The sequence below is a fragment of the Sus scrofa genome, chromosome 15 (genome assembly GCF_000003025.6).
Source record: "Sus scrofa isolate TJ Tabasco breed Duroc chromosome 15, Sscrofa11.1, whole genome shotgun sequence".
In the NCBI taxonomy this organism is placed as follows: domain Eukaryota; kingdom Metazoa; phylum Chordata; class Mammalia; order Artiodactyla; family Suidae; genus Sus; species Sus scrofa.
This window is the reverse complement of record NC_010457.5, coordinates 10,936,690-10,954,941: the sequence shown is the minus strand read 5'-3', so window position 1 is coordinate 10,954,941 and position 18,252 is coordinate 10,936,690. Positions and strand designations below refer to the sequence as shown.

The window sequence follows — 18,252 nt, the reverse complement described above, 5'->3', positions numbered from 1 at the left end:
GATTTGGTACTATGCTCAGTTTCAGGCAACCACTGAGAGTCTTGTAATGTATCTCCCAAGGATGAGCAAAAGTACTATAGTTAAGAGAACTCAAGTCTGATTGTTTAACTTCAGTCTAAATGAATAATGCTCACCAGATGATGACATGATTCCGAGTTACTTTTTTACATCCCAACTTGAGATAATGCCTAAAATGTATAGACTGACTTCTGGAATGACCTTTTTAATTCTCTTGATTTATTTTCAAGCTCTAATTAAAATACTAATTAAAATACTGTTGTAACTAAAACATTCTACATCTTTCCCTACTCTAAATATTTTACTTTTTCTTCTTTTCATTTGGGGGAGGGAGGCTGTGCCCACAGCATGCAAAACTTCCTGGGCCAGGGGTCGACATCATAGCAGTGACCCAAGCCACAGCAGTGACAACCCTAAATCCTTAACCTGCTGAGCCACCAGGGAATTCCTATTTCTTCTTTATAAATGTAAGAGGAGACATAGGGCAATTAAAATTATTGTATCTCCATTCAAAAATTTTACATTTTCAAATTTATTCTTTTTTTAATGGCATAAACATGAACAATGTAATTTTTTTCTGAAAAATGACTTCAGAAAAATTAACCTTTAGTAGTTTATAAAGGGGGAACAATCACTGTTTAATGCTCTTAAGTATGGTAAAGCTTAGATGATATAATTATTCCATTTATGTTAATGAGACCATTCTCTGATTACTAATTATAATCTGATTAAAAAAATAGTACTTGATGTACTTTGCAATTGTCTATTTATCCATTCTGTTAGGTAATTAGCATTAAGAAGGGTAACATATTGGAACACAGCAATTTAAGGTGACAAAAATTGCTGGAACAGAATCATATATAGTCCTTCAGAGATTTCTCATAGTACTTTTAATGCAAATTTTGATGGGCTATTAGTTTTCATTAATGGTGGTTCGAGTACTTAGAGAAGACAACTATGTACTATACTTAGTGCTGGGCAAATTGCCTGGATATATTTCATATATTACTGTTACTTTAATGAATAGTATTATGGCAATTAGAAGACTGATGGCTTAGAAAATTTAGGTAGTTGTATTTGAAGTTCTTTGACCTAAATGGCATTGCTCAGTATACACTAAAAAGTGACTTATACTTTTTTTAAAGTATGATTTGAAAGCAGAATCACTTAAAATATATAGCATAGTATGGTGTATTTAAAATAAACTGGTTTGTATATATCAAACTGTAGAGACCTGTAATGCAAGTATAGAAATTGAATCATTGAATCTGTTGTTGAAAAGTGGTTGTAAACATGATTATTAAGTAAGGTATCATTTGAATCTTTTTAAAGAACAATTTTCAAGCATTATACTCCATATTTCATGAATGCTTTCTACTAATATTTTGTAAAGGTATAATCTGATATCTAGAGATCATTCTCTAAAAAAAAGTCAGTCATATTTTAAAGAATATGTTAATAACTTTTCTAAATCTAGAATTTTTTTTTTTTTTTTTTTTTTTTTTTTTTGGTTTTAAGGGCCTTACCAGTAGCATATGGAAGTTCCCAGGCTAGGGGTTGAATTGGAGCTGCAGCTGCTGGCCTATTCCACAGCCACAGCAATGGGATCAGTGTTGCATCTGCAACCTACACCATAGCTCACAGCAACGCCAGGTCCCTGACACACTGAGAGAGGCCAGGGATCAAACTCAAATCCTCATGGATACTAGTTGGATTTGTTTCCACTGCACCACAATGGGAACTCTTGTAAGTCTAGATAATTTTAACCAGCATAATACAATTTCATAAATATATAAATCATTCAAGCTTTTAATTTTAGAACATTTGAAATTAAAGCAACAAACTAGAAGTTCTTCAAAGTTAAGTTTGTTCTAAATAACTATAATTATTTTCTTCATATGACTGATTTTATGGTTTATTATTTCTACAAACATTAGCCATAACAGCTTGAAATAATCATATTTAATAGAAATTTCTCTCCTTTCTTATTAAAATGCATAATCATTAATAGCAACTTTGTATAAAATAAATTGGAAATAAAGCAAAACACATGGGGCAGAACTAATTCCATCATCATTAAGAATTTTATACACATGAAAACTAAAAGCTTTCCTTTAGAGAAGTACTGTATGTAACTACTTTTAGCTCATATTATATGCATAAGTTAACTAAAATCCTATTTTAGTACATTAGTTTAATGGTAGCAGTAAAATCATATGACACATCAGATATTTTTTTAAACATAGCAAAAGTCCCATGGAGGAGGAAAATAAATTGGATGCCTAGGGAATTTAAAAATAAAAAATAAAAACAAAAACAAACAAACAAAAAAAACACTTCTAAAAGCAAAAAGTGTTTGAAAACACAGTCCATGGAGTTCCCGTCGTGGCTCAGTTGTTAATGAATCTGACTAGGAAACATGAGGTTGCAGGTTCGATCCCTGGCCTTGCTCAGTGGGTTAAGGATCCGGAGTTGCCGTGAGCTGTGGTGTAGGTCACAGACGTGGCTCGGATCCTGCGTTGCTGTGGCTCTGGCGTAGGCCAGCAGCTACACCTCTGATTGGACCCCTAGCCTGGGAACCTCCATATGCCACAAGTGTGGCTCCACAAAGAAAAAAAAATAAAAGAAAATATAGTCCAATAGTAAATTTGCTATTCTTTTTTCTTTCTCTTCTTTAAACGTTCCTTCCCCATAGCTGAATGACTCTCTCCACTTCCCACAGATTCTTGCTCAACTGTCATTTCCCTGTGAAAACGCCATGACCTCTCTACTTAAAACAGTGATTTTTCTTGTTCCTTTCTTCCAGCTTAATGCTGTACTCCCTATTCTTTTGCCCTGGTTGAATTTTCTCTTTTAGTCTTTCACCACCTGACAAACTTTATTTTACTTTTTATTTGCTTTTATAGCTGACCCTTGGACAACTTAGGGATTAAGGACACTGCCCTTCCTGGAAGTTGAAAATCTGAGTATAACTTGTAGTCAGCCCTCTGACTATGTGGTTCCTCTTTATCTGTGCCTTTGCATCCAAGGGTTCAACCAACTGTGGATCCTGTAGTATGGTAGAATTTACCATTGAAAAAAATCCCCATGTGAGTGGATCCACACAATGCAAATTCCTAGCATTTAAGGGTTAATTGCAAGCTGTTTTCCCACTCTAATAATATTAACGCTTCATGATGAAATTATTACCTGCTTTGTGCCTTGCTGCTTACAAAACCCCTAAATAGTGCCTGGTTCAAAATAGTCACTTGATAAATTGTTGAACGGGTGAATGATACGTATCCCTATCAAAATTGGGATAGATCGGCATGCTCTCTGTATTATGATATGATATAGAAGTATAAATAGAAACATAAGAGAATCGAATCTGGACTCTTTTTCATGAAGTTACATTTAAGAGAAAGAAAACAAAGATGAAAAAAGTGTATCATCCCTCCCTCCTCTGCCACCCACCCTATCTTTCTCTCAAAGACGATTTCATACCAGCTTTTATAAACACCAGGTGTTCACACATATATATTTGAGGCTTTTTTTCCTCTTTTTTTTTTCTTTTCTGTTTTTCGCCTGGAAGTTCCTGGGCCAGGGATGGAATCTGAGCCAGAGCTGTGACCTATGCCACAATTGTAGCAACACCAGATCCTTAATGCACTGCACTGGGCCAGGGATCAAACCAGCACCTCCAGAGAGACATGCTGGATCATTAACCTACTGTGCCACAGAGGGAACTCCAAGGTGTTCTATTTTAACTAAAACTTGTGATGAGAAGCCTCCAGTCACAATATCAGGCTTCAATGGGGTCTCAGGATCAGAAGAATCTTTTTGGTATGAGCAAGTTCCTCAGCCTTGGCACTATTTATATTTGGGGCCAAACAGTCCCTTGTTAAGGGGGACTCTACTGTGCCTAGCAGGATGTTTACCAGGCTTCCTGTTTTTCACTCACTAGAATGCAAGTAGCAACCCTTTTTTCCCAGTATCTGTGATCTAAATGTCTTCAGGCACTGACAAATACTTAATGGTAGAGAGAAGCACCTTGGGTTTGAGAATCACTGGCAAAAGTCAGTTAGAAATCTAACTTTGGTGGTAGACAGAATTATGTTAGAGACCCAGCTATGACCTTGAACCACTCACATTCAGAGGTAATGCTGCAGTCTCAACATCTCCTTTGCATAGTGTCTACTAGCATTAACATGTAAATTTAGAGTAGATGCTCTCTAAACAATTGTCATTGAGATAAACCATACAGCATAATGGATAAAAGAATATGATTTTAGAAAACAAATATATATATAATTTTTTAAAGAAATGAAGATATATAGTAAAAATTGGAGCATTCTGTATAGGCTTTTTGAACCTAGCTATTTTTAATTAAAATATATTTTAGAGAACAGTTCAAATAAATAGAGATTTATCTTATTTTTAATAGCTGTATAATATTTCATCATATATGAGTATTTTGTGATTTTTTTGGCTACACCTTTAAAATCCACATGTATGTTTTTGTTTCCCCAGACTTATCTAATTACGAGTATACCGCTTCAAAGTATTTTCTTTCATATATCTCAGTGTGCATAATGTAACTCTATGTACAAGACAAATTCTTGAAAGAAACACAAGCTTTAGAGACTAGAGTCACGTGCTAAAAAGCCTGTGACACTGTTTATTAACCAGGTAACACTGAACAACTGGTTTAGGATAGCTGAACCTCAACTGGGAGTCCTGAAATGAGCAGAGTTCATGGTATCTCTCTCCAGGGACTGCTGTAAGAATTACATGAACTAAAATCTGCAAAATTATTTGCAAATAATTATTATTTTTATTACTAAGGAGAATAATGCTGCTAGGCCCAGCTCTGAGAGACTACCTTTAAGAGACCAAAACATTCCAAACATCAAAGTTTTTGTTTAACTTGGGAGCTCTTTCACTTATGTGTTTGGGGATAGTCTCCCTCTACCACTCCTCTCCTCCCTTGTCCTCCTCCTTCTTCCATTAAGCTGTTTAGTTTAGAGAACATACATAATTCAACATAGTGCCTCTCTTCTTGCATTTCTATATACAGGTGTATATAGAATATGTGTCAAGAACTATTTACCACATTTTTCAGACTTATCATGTTATTCATTTTCTTCCCTTCAATTCAAATCCTTATATTTCAAAGTATTTTCTTTTACTATATATTCCAATATATATTTAAATTGTATAGTATATTGATGGTTGTGATCAGTCTAAACATTTGCCTGCTTTGATTGAAAATATATATTTTGATTGCTGTGGCAAATGTTTGGTTAGTAGATGGCCATTGTTTTATTTATTCATACATTCTATTGTTACTTACTGAAAGGTACTCAATGCAAAGCACCTTGCTGTGTATGCATACACGAATAAAAAATGGTTGGTCCCAAATTATGTAGAAGTGAGACATGTCCACTCATTAGAACAGACAAAAAGTTTTCGACCATACTTGACAAACACAAAGAGGTTCAGAGGAGGGAAAAATTTCAAGTCACTGTGGTAGAGTTGAAATAGGCCTTGAAGGGTGGTATTTCACTCATTCGGGTAGCTGATAAGTATGGAAGGCAGTTAAAGAAATAAACTGGGCGTCATTCAATGCCTGGATGTACTACAACTGTGGGGCAGAGGGGAATGAAATTGAAAGCAGAGTTATGACAGGGAAGGCTCTTCCTGGTAGTGGAAACAGCACTTAACTTGAGTCAGGATTTCTGGGCTTGAGCCTCAGAGGACTGAGTTTTCACAAATCTTATGCACCCTGTTCGCTAATAATGCTTTGAGTTTTAGCAAAATTTATTGACCTGAAGTTCCTTTATATATAAGGTAAAACTAATAATGTTGTGACAAACCACTTTGGTGAATGTAAAGGAGAGGGAAAAAAAGAGCATTTCAGAGTAAGTTCTGAGCACTTATTTCAGCCTCTAAAATACAGCTAATACCACAGCAAGTCTGAATCTTGCAGGTCTTAATGGCTTGGTGACTAGCCATTAAGAGATGTGAAGAGCAGAAAGAAGTCAAGGAGCTGCAATAGCTGCCCAAACAAAATGTTAGTACCTAACTAGACTGTTAAAGGAAAGCAAATAAACAACAAAACAAACAAAGGGGCAGACCTATCGGACAGAAAAAGAAAACTGGCAATCCAAGGAACAGTGGAAGGGAGGGAGAATTCAAAGATGGAAAGTCAGGGAAGACGGGGGAGAGTCTTGTAAGATGTAAGATCTCCTTTGAAACTAAGTTTCGGCCACTTTTCACATTTACAAGGAGAGAAATATTTGGTAAGTTTTATTAAAAAAAAATACTCTGTACTTGACAGCATGTAAAGTGGATCTGTGTTGTACAAAACAGAGGAAATACCTTCTTAAGGTAGGCTATTGAAGTCAAGAACTTTCAAGTTATCAGACTTGCCACCTTGTCATAAGAATATAACATATAGAATACTTTCCGACTAGATTTCAGTGTGAATCTGCAAATACTCAGACTAAGGATCTTAATAAGACTAAATGCACCAGACTTACAGCCTGTCACTTGCTATCATTTATAATGTTCCATAGATGCCATGACAGCTTGCCATAATAATTTATCTTAGGAAGTAAAGTAGGAAAAAAAAAGTTTTTGATGAATTCTGCATGCCAATTTTACTGGATTGTCTATTGTATACACGTTTCAAATTTCTATTATTATTTATAAAGTATATTATATATCTGAGGAAATTTATGATTATGCAAATTGAGTGCTAGTTATGCTTTATTTTGAATAAATTCTAACATGTCATTACACCAAACAATAATTTGCTGAAAAGAATATAGGTAGAAATGAAAAACACAGATCATTGAGAAATTAGCTGAGAGAGCCTAAGTATAAGTAAAGATAAAGGTTAATTTTTTTGCCACTAAGATTGGAGGTTGCTTTTTATTTTTCCCAGTCAGCAGAGAGACGAGATGATTGTGCTTTGTTGTAGAAACTCTTGCGGCAACATTCAATGCATTTAATTCCCAACAATATTAACACTGCATTTCATTCTCAAGCAAATAAACATGACCTTCTCTGATATTCGATGGTCCTGTAACAATTTGAATCTGAGAGCCTTGGCTTCTTATGGCAAATTGTCTATGCACAGTATGAACAAATATCCTTATGGGCTATATTTGGTAAAGCATTTCAAGGGCTTCCTGAGAGGGCAAATGACCCATTTATTTTGATTAACAACTTCTTTAAAATAAATGTATTCATAACCAATCAAGAGAAGTCAACTTTTTACTCATTACAGGGCTGATAAAAGACTGAAAAAGCATATAGAATATGCCTCTCTATCCCCTTGATTGATCCCCACAGTAGCCAAAATTCAATATCCTTCTGATATTTACATATTAAGCCCATTCTGCCAAATTGCTACTTGAAATAGATCAATAGTATATTTAAAATGTGATTGAGAACACAGAAAAATTCAACTGAGGGGGCTTAAGTAAGCATTCATAGAAAATGTGTAGTTATTTATTTATTTTTTTGCCTTTACCTGTGATTCAAATGTCCCTTTATTTTAAAGAGAAGTTTGCCAATTTTTTGCAAGTGATACTAGATCAGATGGATGTTGTAGTTAGATTTATACAAAAGTATAAATCAATTCTAAAACAAGTAATTTAAGCAATTCTGTGTTTCAAACATCTACCAAATTCTCACCTAAAAGTCAAAATTATAATTTTGCTCAACTTCTAAAATAGACTAATATGAACTCTAACATAACTTCAAACATAAATTTTATTTTTAGCCACAATTTGTATTGCTTCTCCTATATTATTTCAACTTAGATAGTGATTAATTTTAAACTATGTCCTGAACTCTAGAACAACTCATTAGTGATAAAAATCACACAAGTTGTTAAAACTTTATAGCTCATATGGTCAAAGCCCATATTTTCACAGAATAGGAAAGTAAGGACTAGAATTTAGTGGTTGTCCCATATCCACAATAGTAGGAACAGGAATCTAAAGTATACTTCTTCAATTGATAAAATAATATTAATGATTTCTAAGGTTATATTTAATTTCTAAAAGTCTATAATTTAACTATATAATGAAAGCATATATATATATAAAATGAAGGAATATATATATATATATATATATATATAAATATCCTTTGATATTCAAGAGGAACATGCCATGTAAACTTTGGAATTCCTATCTACAAATACCATGGTAAATATAATTTCCAAAGATCATGCAGTACCACAAAACAAAACAAAAAAAAGTAGATAGATATTTGAATCTCAATAAGAATACTGTATAAGCACTGGATTAATATATGAGCTTAGCTCATAAGGAGTGAGCATGGGGAGAGGGTATGAGTGTGGGTTTACTCATACCCCTTGTAATGCCCAGGACTCAAACTCTTGCCCTAGCAAAACTTGACAAATTACCACATGACACTTTTTAATGGACTGTATGAAGATCGCCTACGATTGAATAAGATGATAACTATTAAATCCATGAATGCCAACGATTTTCTATACAGACATAGAGATTTCTTCGTTTGCTTGAGTAATTCCTATATCTTCACTTCTATTTTAAGTCTGTGATTCATTGGCCCAAGGTCTTCCCTGTCTCATGTTAAAAGTACCGAATATAGGTAAGTTACCATCCTGCCATTTCCTGAATTCCACTTTAATTTTCTCCAAATATTATTAAGCCTATTTCTGTCAGTACATTTGTTTTATTTATGTATTTTCCATAAATTGATACACGTGAGTACAATATATGCAGTCTGCTCTCAAACTGATATGCCGAGAGGTAAAAGGGAAGTGTGTTAAACGGAATCCATAAATAACCCACAAACCCTACTTTTAGTCAATAGTTTTAACCTTCTTCCCCAAATAAAGGCACTTAACAATAAATGGCATCTTGATTAATTTGTGATTACCTCACTGTCTACTGCAGACAATAATGATCAGGAAAATGCCCAAAGTTATGAGGAAAAGGTGAATAGAAATGAACAAAAAATATTCTGTTATCTGAAAACTAGGTAATCAATAGCTGAATATAACATAGCTGACTATACACAATTTTATAACATAAACCATTTGAAAATCATGTAGGAAGATGTTTTAAAGTAACCTTATTATATCATGAAACTGAAATATATTCATAAAAGAAAATTCCTTTAAAAAGGACTGCTAAATATCAAGAAAAATTACCTAAGAAAACTAAGCAGTAGGTACAATTTTAGAGCTACTGGCTCTTGTTTTTGAAAGCAGAAAGTATTGTGCTTGTTCGCTCTAACAGCTGGAGAAAGACATTTTTTAAACTGGGGAAGAATATAATGTTCAAAGTTATAGTCTAGTCAGCTTGTATCTGGTAACTGGAAAAGTACCTTGGTTAGTTTGGGCTGCTCTAGTAAAAACACCATAGACTGGGTGATTTAAACAACAGAAATGTATTTTTCACAGTTTTGGAGGCTGCAAGTCCAAGATCAGAACACCAGCATTTTCTCGCTGAGTTCTCACAAGGCAGGCAGAGGGGCATGCTCTCTGGTCTTTTCTTTAAAGGACAAAAATCAGTCATGGGACCTCTAATGTCATTACCTAATTACCTCCCAAGGTAAAGGCCCCACCTCCTAATACCATCACACTAAGGGCTTCAAAATATGAATTTGGGGGAAAACACATATTCAGCCCAGAGCCAAAGGTGTTAAAGAGTCTTTATCAAACAGCCGTTGTATACAACGTGTAAAGCACTTCTGACCAAGTGACTCACTGGAGAAAAGGTAAGTCACAGACAACACTGTATTCAACCATGGTAAACTCAAACCATGTCTGACCTGGTAATTATCAGAAGCACTTGTAAAGATTGATTTTGATGTAATTAAAATACTTTTGTATACTTTTTTCAAACAAAGCATTTGAAAATATAACATAAAGATTGAAAAGTATATGAACAACTAAAGCAGTTTTTGTTGGTTCACATGGCATTTCTCACTCTTCTCGGCCTTTTAACCAAAAACTTAAAATTTTATTCTTCCACCATATATATATATTTTTATTCTCTTCTCCCTGCTTTGTCCTATATTCTTTTTCTTTCTTTCTGTCTTTATTTATTTATTTTGGTCCTTAACAATTACCTATAAATTCTGTGTATATTCTATCTTCCTTATTGTCTGTCTTCCTTGCTTTTCTGCAAATTTGATAAAGTCAGGATTCTAACCACAATATGAACATATATACCAGTGTTTGGCATATAGTAGGTGGTAGAAAATATTTGTTGAAAAGATGAATGGAGTTGAGTATCCACTGCTGTTAGGGTAACTTTTAAGAGAAGTATCAAAGTGTTTGTGAAACTTAGATGTAGCAATCTTAGTCTTTGGATCTTCAACTTGGTTGAAGCATTAAATAACTGCTTTATTTTAATCTGGGTATTACCAAATACCTACTGCTTTACCTGATTTTAATTTTTAAAGCTTTTTCAATTTGTTTTATATACACTATTCCAAGTAAAACTGGGAACTTCAAAGAGTTACAATTTATATACTTTGAACTTTAAAAAATTGTGAAATGTAGAGTTATCTTGTGGTGCAGGGCATTAAGGAACCAGTGTTGCCACTGCAGCAGCTTGGGTTGCTGCTGTGGCATAGATTCGATCTCTGACCCAGGAACTTCTACGTGTTGTAGGAGGGCAAAAAAAGCAAAGAAAAAAAAATGGTGAAATATGTCTCAAGTGATTATTAATTTAGTGAAACACACAGATCCAATCACTTAACATTCATCACCTAGGTAGTCTGAGGAGCTGGTATTCTCTGGTATATAACAGGTCACTTCATATTACAATTATTTCTTGTCCCTGGATGTGCAATTTCAGTGTTGCTATATGCAAATTTCTCCTTAAAAATTTCTAATGGTAATGATTCATAATCCCCTGGATAGTGGTAAGGTTCTTCTTTTTTTACTTTTTTACTGCCCTTTTAATATGACTATACTATTCAGCCTCAGCAGGAAGCAAGTTCTCACCCTTTATACTATCCCCAAAGAGAATGAGTAGAAAAGTTCTACAAGAAGAAGGGGGAATCTGAATGGAAGGGCAAATTCAGAGATAAGCTAAGAAGTCACTCTCCTACTTCTCTATGGTGATGTCCTTTACATTTTAAACCCTCAAAATGCAGATGTATTTTGATGTATCCAATTAATGTATTAAGAATAGAGGAATTAATAGGTTTTGGATTTCATCCAAACATTCTTTTTTTTTTTTTTTTTTTTGCTAAAATGGATTATTGCTCAGTTTTTGTAGATTTTTTTCATAGCATTGTGTTCTGTAAGTCTGGTATTCATTTCTTACAGCACTGTCGGTAGCTATCATGTTAGCAAAATAAGTTTTTATAAAGCCTATATTTTTCTCTGTGGCAATGATTTTTATTATATATAAAGCATGTATATACATGTATGTGCGTGTTTGTATATATATTCACTAAAAGTAAATGATATTCCTTGAAACGTTTTGACATACTTTTAACATGCTTCCTCTAATTTACTGGGTTCCTTGGCTATATTATTTACTAGCTTGGGTTGATTTCATAGAATATATTGGAATGCAATTTTTGAAAACATGTGTGGGTGTTGCTTTTGGGATTATTGCAGTTTACCAAGCCAGAGTTTAAACTCTGCTATTTTTTTACTCAGGTCACTTCAAATGTGTACAAATACACATAAAATAAAATTTTCCTGTTTATTTGGTAAAGGTGGATAATACAAAATAATATTATTTTCTTATTGCCTTATGAGACAATTGCAAATAAGTTCCTGCTCTAAAATAACTACTTGTCAGATACAATCTTTGTGTTTATGTGTGTGTGTGTTTAATAATGAATTTTTGTGGGAGATTAATTTTAATCATTGGTCAGCGAAACCTGTGGCTTTGTTTCTTCAATTATCTGTGTAGATAAGGTGATCCTTTATAAGCAGAGTTAACATTTTACCTTATTGTGACAAATACACAGGACTCTTTTGAACACTGTAGTAGAACACAGAAAATAACTGTAAAATAATACCAAGAATAATAATAAGCCATGAATCAATAACAGTAAATTAGTATTGCTAACAGCACTAAGCCCCTGACTTGATAATCTTATAAGTCTATATGCTAAGGTTAAAAAAAGAAAAAGAAAAACAAAACTCTCATAGAGATGCTCAATTTGAATGTGCTTTTGATGTTAATGGAGCAGTAACTTTTCTAAGCTTTAACAGGTCATAATTAATCAACCCCCAATCAATGCAAGTATCCTAGCTATAGAACCGTTGCACTTACCCATGATGGTGAGGGCTGTAGCTTTTGTTAATTCTTCTTTCATTGACTCTATTACTTCTAAATTACTGCCATCCAGGTTGCATCTATTTATGGTTCCATTTCCTGAACTGATCCAATAAAGCTTGTTTTCCACATAGTCTATTGATAGACCTGTAATTAAATTACAAAACTTAAACATAATGGCAGCCACTTAAATTGTAATATTCACTCATTTGATGGGGAAAAATATGTTAAAAGGTGAGATTTTTGTCTTCGAAAATAAGACCTGGCTAGCAGGGAACTATACACATACTCTTTAACTATTGGTAACACAATATACTTTTATATAAATACTTAACTGTATCTCTGTTGACTATCACAACAATCTTTTTGACACTAAGAGGAATGACTGTTCCACTTTATATACACGAACGATAATATCCAGAATAGTTAAGAAATCTACTTGAGGCCATGGCTATTAAGTGGACATTTCAGAAATTTAAGAAAATTTCTAATCTGAGTGCCCTCTTCATTACACTCCTATGTCTCAGAAAGTTTTAATGAGAAAATACTCATTTGGGATATTAATTTTATTAATGAAATGTATAATTTCTCTCCTACTTTTCATAAAATTTACTTTAGGAAGTTATAGATTTAAATAGTGGCTTTAGGAGTTTCCATTGTGGCTCAGCAGGTTAAGAACCCAACATATTGTCCATGAGGATGCGGGTTCAATTCCTGGCCTTGCTCAGTGGTTAAGGAGCCAGCATTGCCATGGCTGTGGTGTGGGCCTGCAGCTGTACTCCGATTCAGACCCTAGCCTGGGAACTTGTATATGTTGCAGGTGTGGCAGTAAAAAATATAAAAATAAATAAATAAATACATAAATAAATAAATTGATGGTTTCGATAATTTTCAAATAAACCCAAGTTAGGAGAATTTCAACAATTAGTAATTTCACTGAAGCACATCAGTGAACTGGGCTCATTTAGGGGCTGCCATCAAGAAATAGAGCATTCAGCCTATAAGTGAACTAAGTCAAAGGCTAAAGACCACTGTCCCTGCATAGTGTGTCTCTGTGGGTTATCCTTATTGCAGTTTATGGATAATTTAATATAATGTAAGCGTGTACATGGCTTTGTGTCTCAGGACATATATGTTTTGATTGCCAAGAGTACAATATCTATTTAATTATGGACATGCCCAATAGGCTCAAGATCCACACCATAACAGTAACTCTGAGGTTCTATGTTGGTTTTCTGTAATCCACAATGACTTGTGAAAATGCACATGTTAGTATATACTCAGGCATACAAGAAATAAATTGTTTCTGGGGCCTCCATCAAAGAATGAAGTGAACAAACCACAGAAAATTCCCTTCCTTATTAAAAAATATATATATATATATATATGATGAATAAAAGGAAGGAAAGAAGAAAGGAAAAATGAAGGAACAAGGATAGGAAGAAGACAATTGGAGAGAATCACATCAGTTCAAGTTCATTAAGAAAGTGATTACATAGCCCCAAATATTCTCAACTACAGTTAGTTTCAGTCCAGAGACTAGAATTGATTCACCAGACCACTATTAATCAAGTGGTCATAATAAAACAAGTCTATACAGTATACCAGCTATTTACTGACTTATTTGTCACTGTTTTCCTAATAGAAGTCTGGAAGGTTCACCAGAAAACTTACAATGCATAAAATTAGATGCTGCAGGGATAAAGTTTTCAGATTTTTATTTATTTTTTTAATAACCACTGTGGGTTATTGCCTTTGATTAGTATGAAAAATAATCAAAAACTATCACCATTTATATTTTATTATGAAATCTGTTCATCATTCTATATTTTTATGAGAAAAAGTTTGGTTATTCTGCAGGTACTTTCTAAGCCACTTCCACACATCTTTTCTAGTATAAATAATCCTGGTTTAGATCACTTACTTTTCAGATGTGGTCTATTTTACTTCTACTTAGTTGAGAATCTAAAGCATTTAATTCTATCTTTAATCAACAATGACTCATTGGAGTTCCCATTGTGGCTCAGTGGATTAAGAACCCGCCTAGTATCCATGAGGATGTGGGTTCAATCACTGGCCTTGCTCAGTGGGTTAAGGATCTGGTATTGCCTTGAGCTGTAGCAGCTCAATACCAGATCCTTAACCCACTGAACAAGATGGGTTGCAAGATGAGCTGCATCACAGATATGGCGTTACTGTGGCTGTGGCATTGGCCGGCAGCTGTAGCTCTGATGGACCCCTAGGCTGGGAACTTTCGAATGCCATGGGTGAGGCCCTGAAAAACAACAACAACAAAAAAACCCACAACCCCCCCAAAAAAAACCCTAAATACAATGAATCATATCTTTACTACGGATATACGATACCAAATATAACCCCAAAATTTCTGTTGCTGAATTTTTAGCAAAAATCAAAATAACAAATACATTTATGTTAAATTCCCTTTAAGAAAAGTTACCTATCCCCCTAGGTATTTCAAATTTTACCTATCAAGCCAAACCATCAGAGAGGTATTTGCATTTATAGATTGCTGAGGCTGTGTCTCTCTCTGAATCTCTTGCTGAACTGAGCTCTGGCATTGTGCCCTTGGTTTAAATGAAAGATGCTATTAAGAAGTAGCCATAGGAAACCCACTATTATACTTCCCAGGATACACTGCTGAAATAATACATCACATTGTGACCTCTTTATATAAGGACCCATGGGAGACATTTCTTCCAAGGCTTGGTGCCGGAAAAAGCTTTATGTAGAAAATATGAAATTGTAACTGATCGTATTTCTCTCTTTGCTTTGGCTGCAAAGAAACTGAAGAGTCAGATTTGCGACCCATCTCCAGCAATTGTAAAAGAATTGCATTTATACCACAAAGTATTCTCCTGGCTTCAACAGACTAATCTATTATTTTCCTTCATCCTGATTTTTAAAATCAGTATTCTTGTCTGTCCTGTCTTAGGGAATGTGTTTAGGTTTCTTCAAACCCTTTTTTGGAAGGAAGGGTACATACTGAGTATGCTCAACCCCAAATTAAACCATAATGTCAAACTTTCTTATCTACTTAAAACTCTACAGTTTCTAGACTCAAACATAGGCTGTGAAAAGCAGTTACACGGAGCAGGGAAGTTACACACTTGGGTCAGATTTCCTCCATTTTTACTATTCAACATCTTTGTTCCTGAACTGCAAGGGCTGAGAAGAAAGGAGCTGTGTCAAAGAGCATCGTGGGAACAGAGAATAAAATTTATAAATATTAAATGAAGGAATGGGTTATTTAATTAACTCCATTATGAAAATTATAAGTTGTCCTTAAGGAGATCTGTCTCATAAAGTTGAATTTATTCCCACAACAGAATTTTTTAATAGCCTACTTATACCTATGTATTTTAACAATAGGGAGGGAAGGCAGTGATTCAATAAGCTACTTGGTATGGCTAGATTTTTTTACATCAGTAATAATTAGAATAGTTTAGGATTAATAGTTATAAGTTCACAGGAAAAAAAATAAAGTTCCTATTTTAATTTATATGTGCATGTGATATATTACCTCGGCACCTACATGTATTTCCTCTCCTGTCAAGCATATTCATTTAACACCTGAAGGTTCTTGACCATGTTTATTCTCAGGTATTTAAAATAGAATTGAGGGAGTTCCCACTGTAGCGCAGTGGAAACAAATCTGACTAGGAAACTGGAGGTTGTGGGTTCGATCCCTGGCCTCTCTCAGTGGATTAATGATCAAGCATTGCTGTGAGCTGTGGCATAGGTTGCAGATGCAGCTCAGATCTGGCTTTACTGTGGCTATGGCAAAGGGTGGCAGCTGCAGCTTGGATTGGACCACTAGCTTGGGAATCTCCATATGCTATGGGTGCAGCCCTAAAAAAGAAAAATAAAATAGAATTGAAGTATTTTCAAAATCCTATTATGAATTCAAGAAACTGGTGATATATTTTAAATTCATAGATATGAGTATGTTTATAAGTATATATTTATAAGGGTTATTAATATAAATGTTTTCACATCATGAGATGTTTTAATTTGGTTATTATTATACTTAAGTCTTAATGACATTGAAGAATCAATTGATGTCCATTTATTGGAATGATTTCTAAATTAGATCTCTGTTGTGCTATTCAAAAGATAAGTCACAAAGCCATAAACTAATAGTGGTTTTGATGCAATTGAAACTACTTCGTGATTTTTGAATACTAAGTCCATAGCTAGGAGAAAACAGATCACACGTAAGCATGTTTATTGAAGTGTCCTGGAACCTATGCAAGGAAATATAATTCTGTTTGTACTAGATCCTCAGAGTGGGTGACTAACGCTAAAAAATCCTCAAAAGGGCTGTAAGATCTGTCTGAGGAATATACCATTTGTAATACAGAGTCATTTCTGTAAAACATATTTATTTTAAAAATCACCTGGATCTAGTTATCAAAAGAGGAAACCTAGATTCAATAAAATATCAATGGAATAGAAGTCACCATTTAAACTGAAAACCATAATGAATAGATAAACATATCTTTTAACCTTTTTTATTATTGTAAAAATGCAGGTTAATCCATGAGTTTTCATTCTTATTCATTATTTTAAGCCAAAGATTTCCCTTAATTTATTATTTAATTTGAACATTTTGATTTAAACTAGCTTATTTTAAAAAATTGAACAGCATAACTTGCCAAAATTATGTAATTGCTCTCATAATAGCAGCATGCTGCACACTGATCCAAGAAAAACTACATAACATTTAAAAAATATAACTGTATTTTTCTATATATTACTTTAAAATTTTAGCCCATTAAGTTTTTGGCGTTGTGACAATTAACACTGGAAAGGTTATTTTTATGTGTCTGATTTCTTGTATTTTTTATATGGCTCAAAAGAAAATAAATATACCATATGATGTGGAATAAAAACAAGAATGAGAATATATAAAAAAGGGGAATTTTAAAAATTAAGTCTTTCTAGAGACAGTAATTCCGTCACTAGTCAAATTTCATTTCAAAATTTTCATCCCTTGACTGTGCATTATGATTATCTGGAAAGCTAGTAAAATAATGATCTTTAGTCCTCACTTCCAGAAATTCTAATTGACTTGGTTTATGTTGGTCCCAGGCATTGGTATTTTTAAGAAATCTCTCTGGGGCATTTTAGAATACAGAATTTAAGAAATTCCTTTTAAATGCTGTTATTTGTAATCTTTTAAATTTGAATATTTAAAAAGTTTAATGAGGGTTTTTACCTTTTGCTGGAAATGGGTATTTTGATGAGATCTTTGGCGACAGAGTAATACTAAAGTTGTAGGTGGGGAAAAGATAAGATAGTATAATGTAGATGATTAACTTTAGGGCCTCTAGACATGTATAATAAATAACATGGAAATCTTCTAAACATTATCGTTGCAGTGTTATCTTCAGACAATAGAACGCAACTGCTGCTTCCGGAATTGTGAAAGCTGTAGACATTGGCTATTGAAAACACATCAAAAATGAGGAAATATCATAAAGCTGCATCCCCTACTATATCTGTGGAATAATTATATCTTTTGGATGCTCCAAAATGAAGATCTTTTCTGAGTTCACCAGAACAGGCATGATCACTCTTGGGGCAGAACTTTCTCTGAAACACTGAACTTAATAACTCCAAAGGTACATAGTTATTCTATGGGGAAGTAGAATAGGATTAATAGCCTACTCACTGTTAGCCTATCCCAAGAAATGCTTTATTCCTCCTAAGAATGCTTAGGTTGTGTAAGAGAAAGAATAAATACCCTGGGGAAGCCCAGGACACTTTGTGCTCTTTTCCTACCTTTTCTCTGAAGTAAACTCAAATATAAGGTGCCATTCTCCAATTGCCTTGTCTATCTATGCCTCTCTGGGTTCATTTGACAGAAGGCTAGTCAGCCTTTAACTGGCTATGCCCTCACTTAACATACTGTGAT

At 34.0% G+C, this 18,252-nt stretch overlaps 1 protein-coding gene across 1 annotated transcript in view; it reads right to left on the bottom strand.

Moving 5' to 3' along the window:
- LRP1B (LDL receptor related protein 1B) overlaps positions 1-18,252 on the bottom strand; it is a 1,887,165-nt gene that overhangs the window by 545,028 nt on the left and 1,323,885 nt on the right. The window contains 1 exon segment of the mRNA XM_021076285.1: positions 12,312-12,461. Within this exon segment, the coding sequence (XP_020931944.1) occupies positions 12,312-12,461 (150 nt within the window).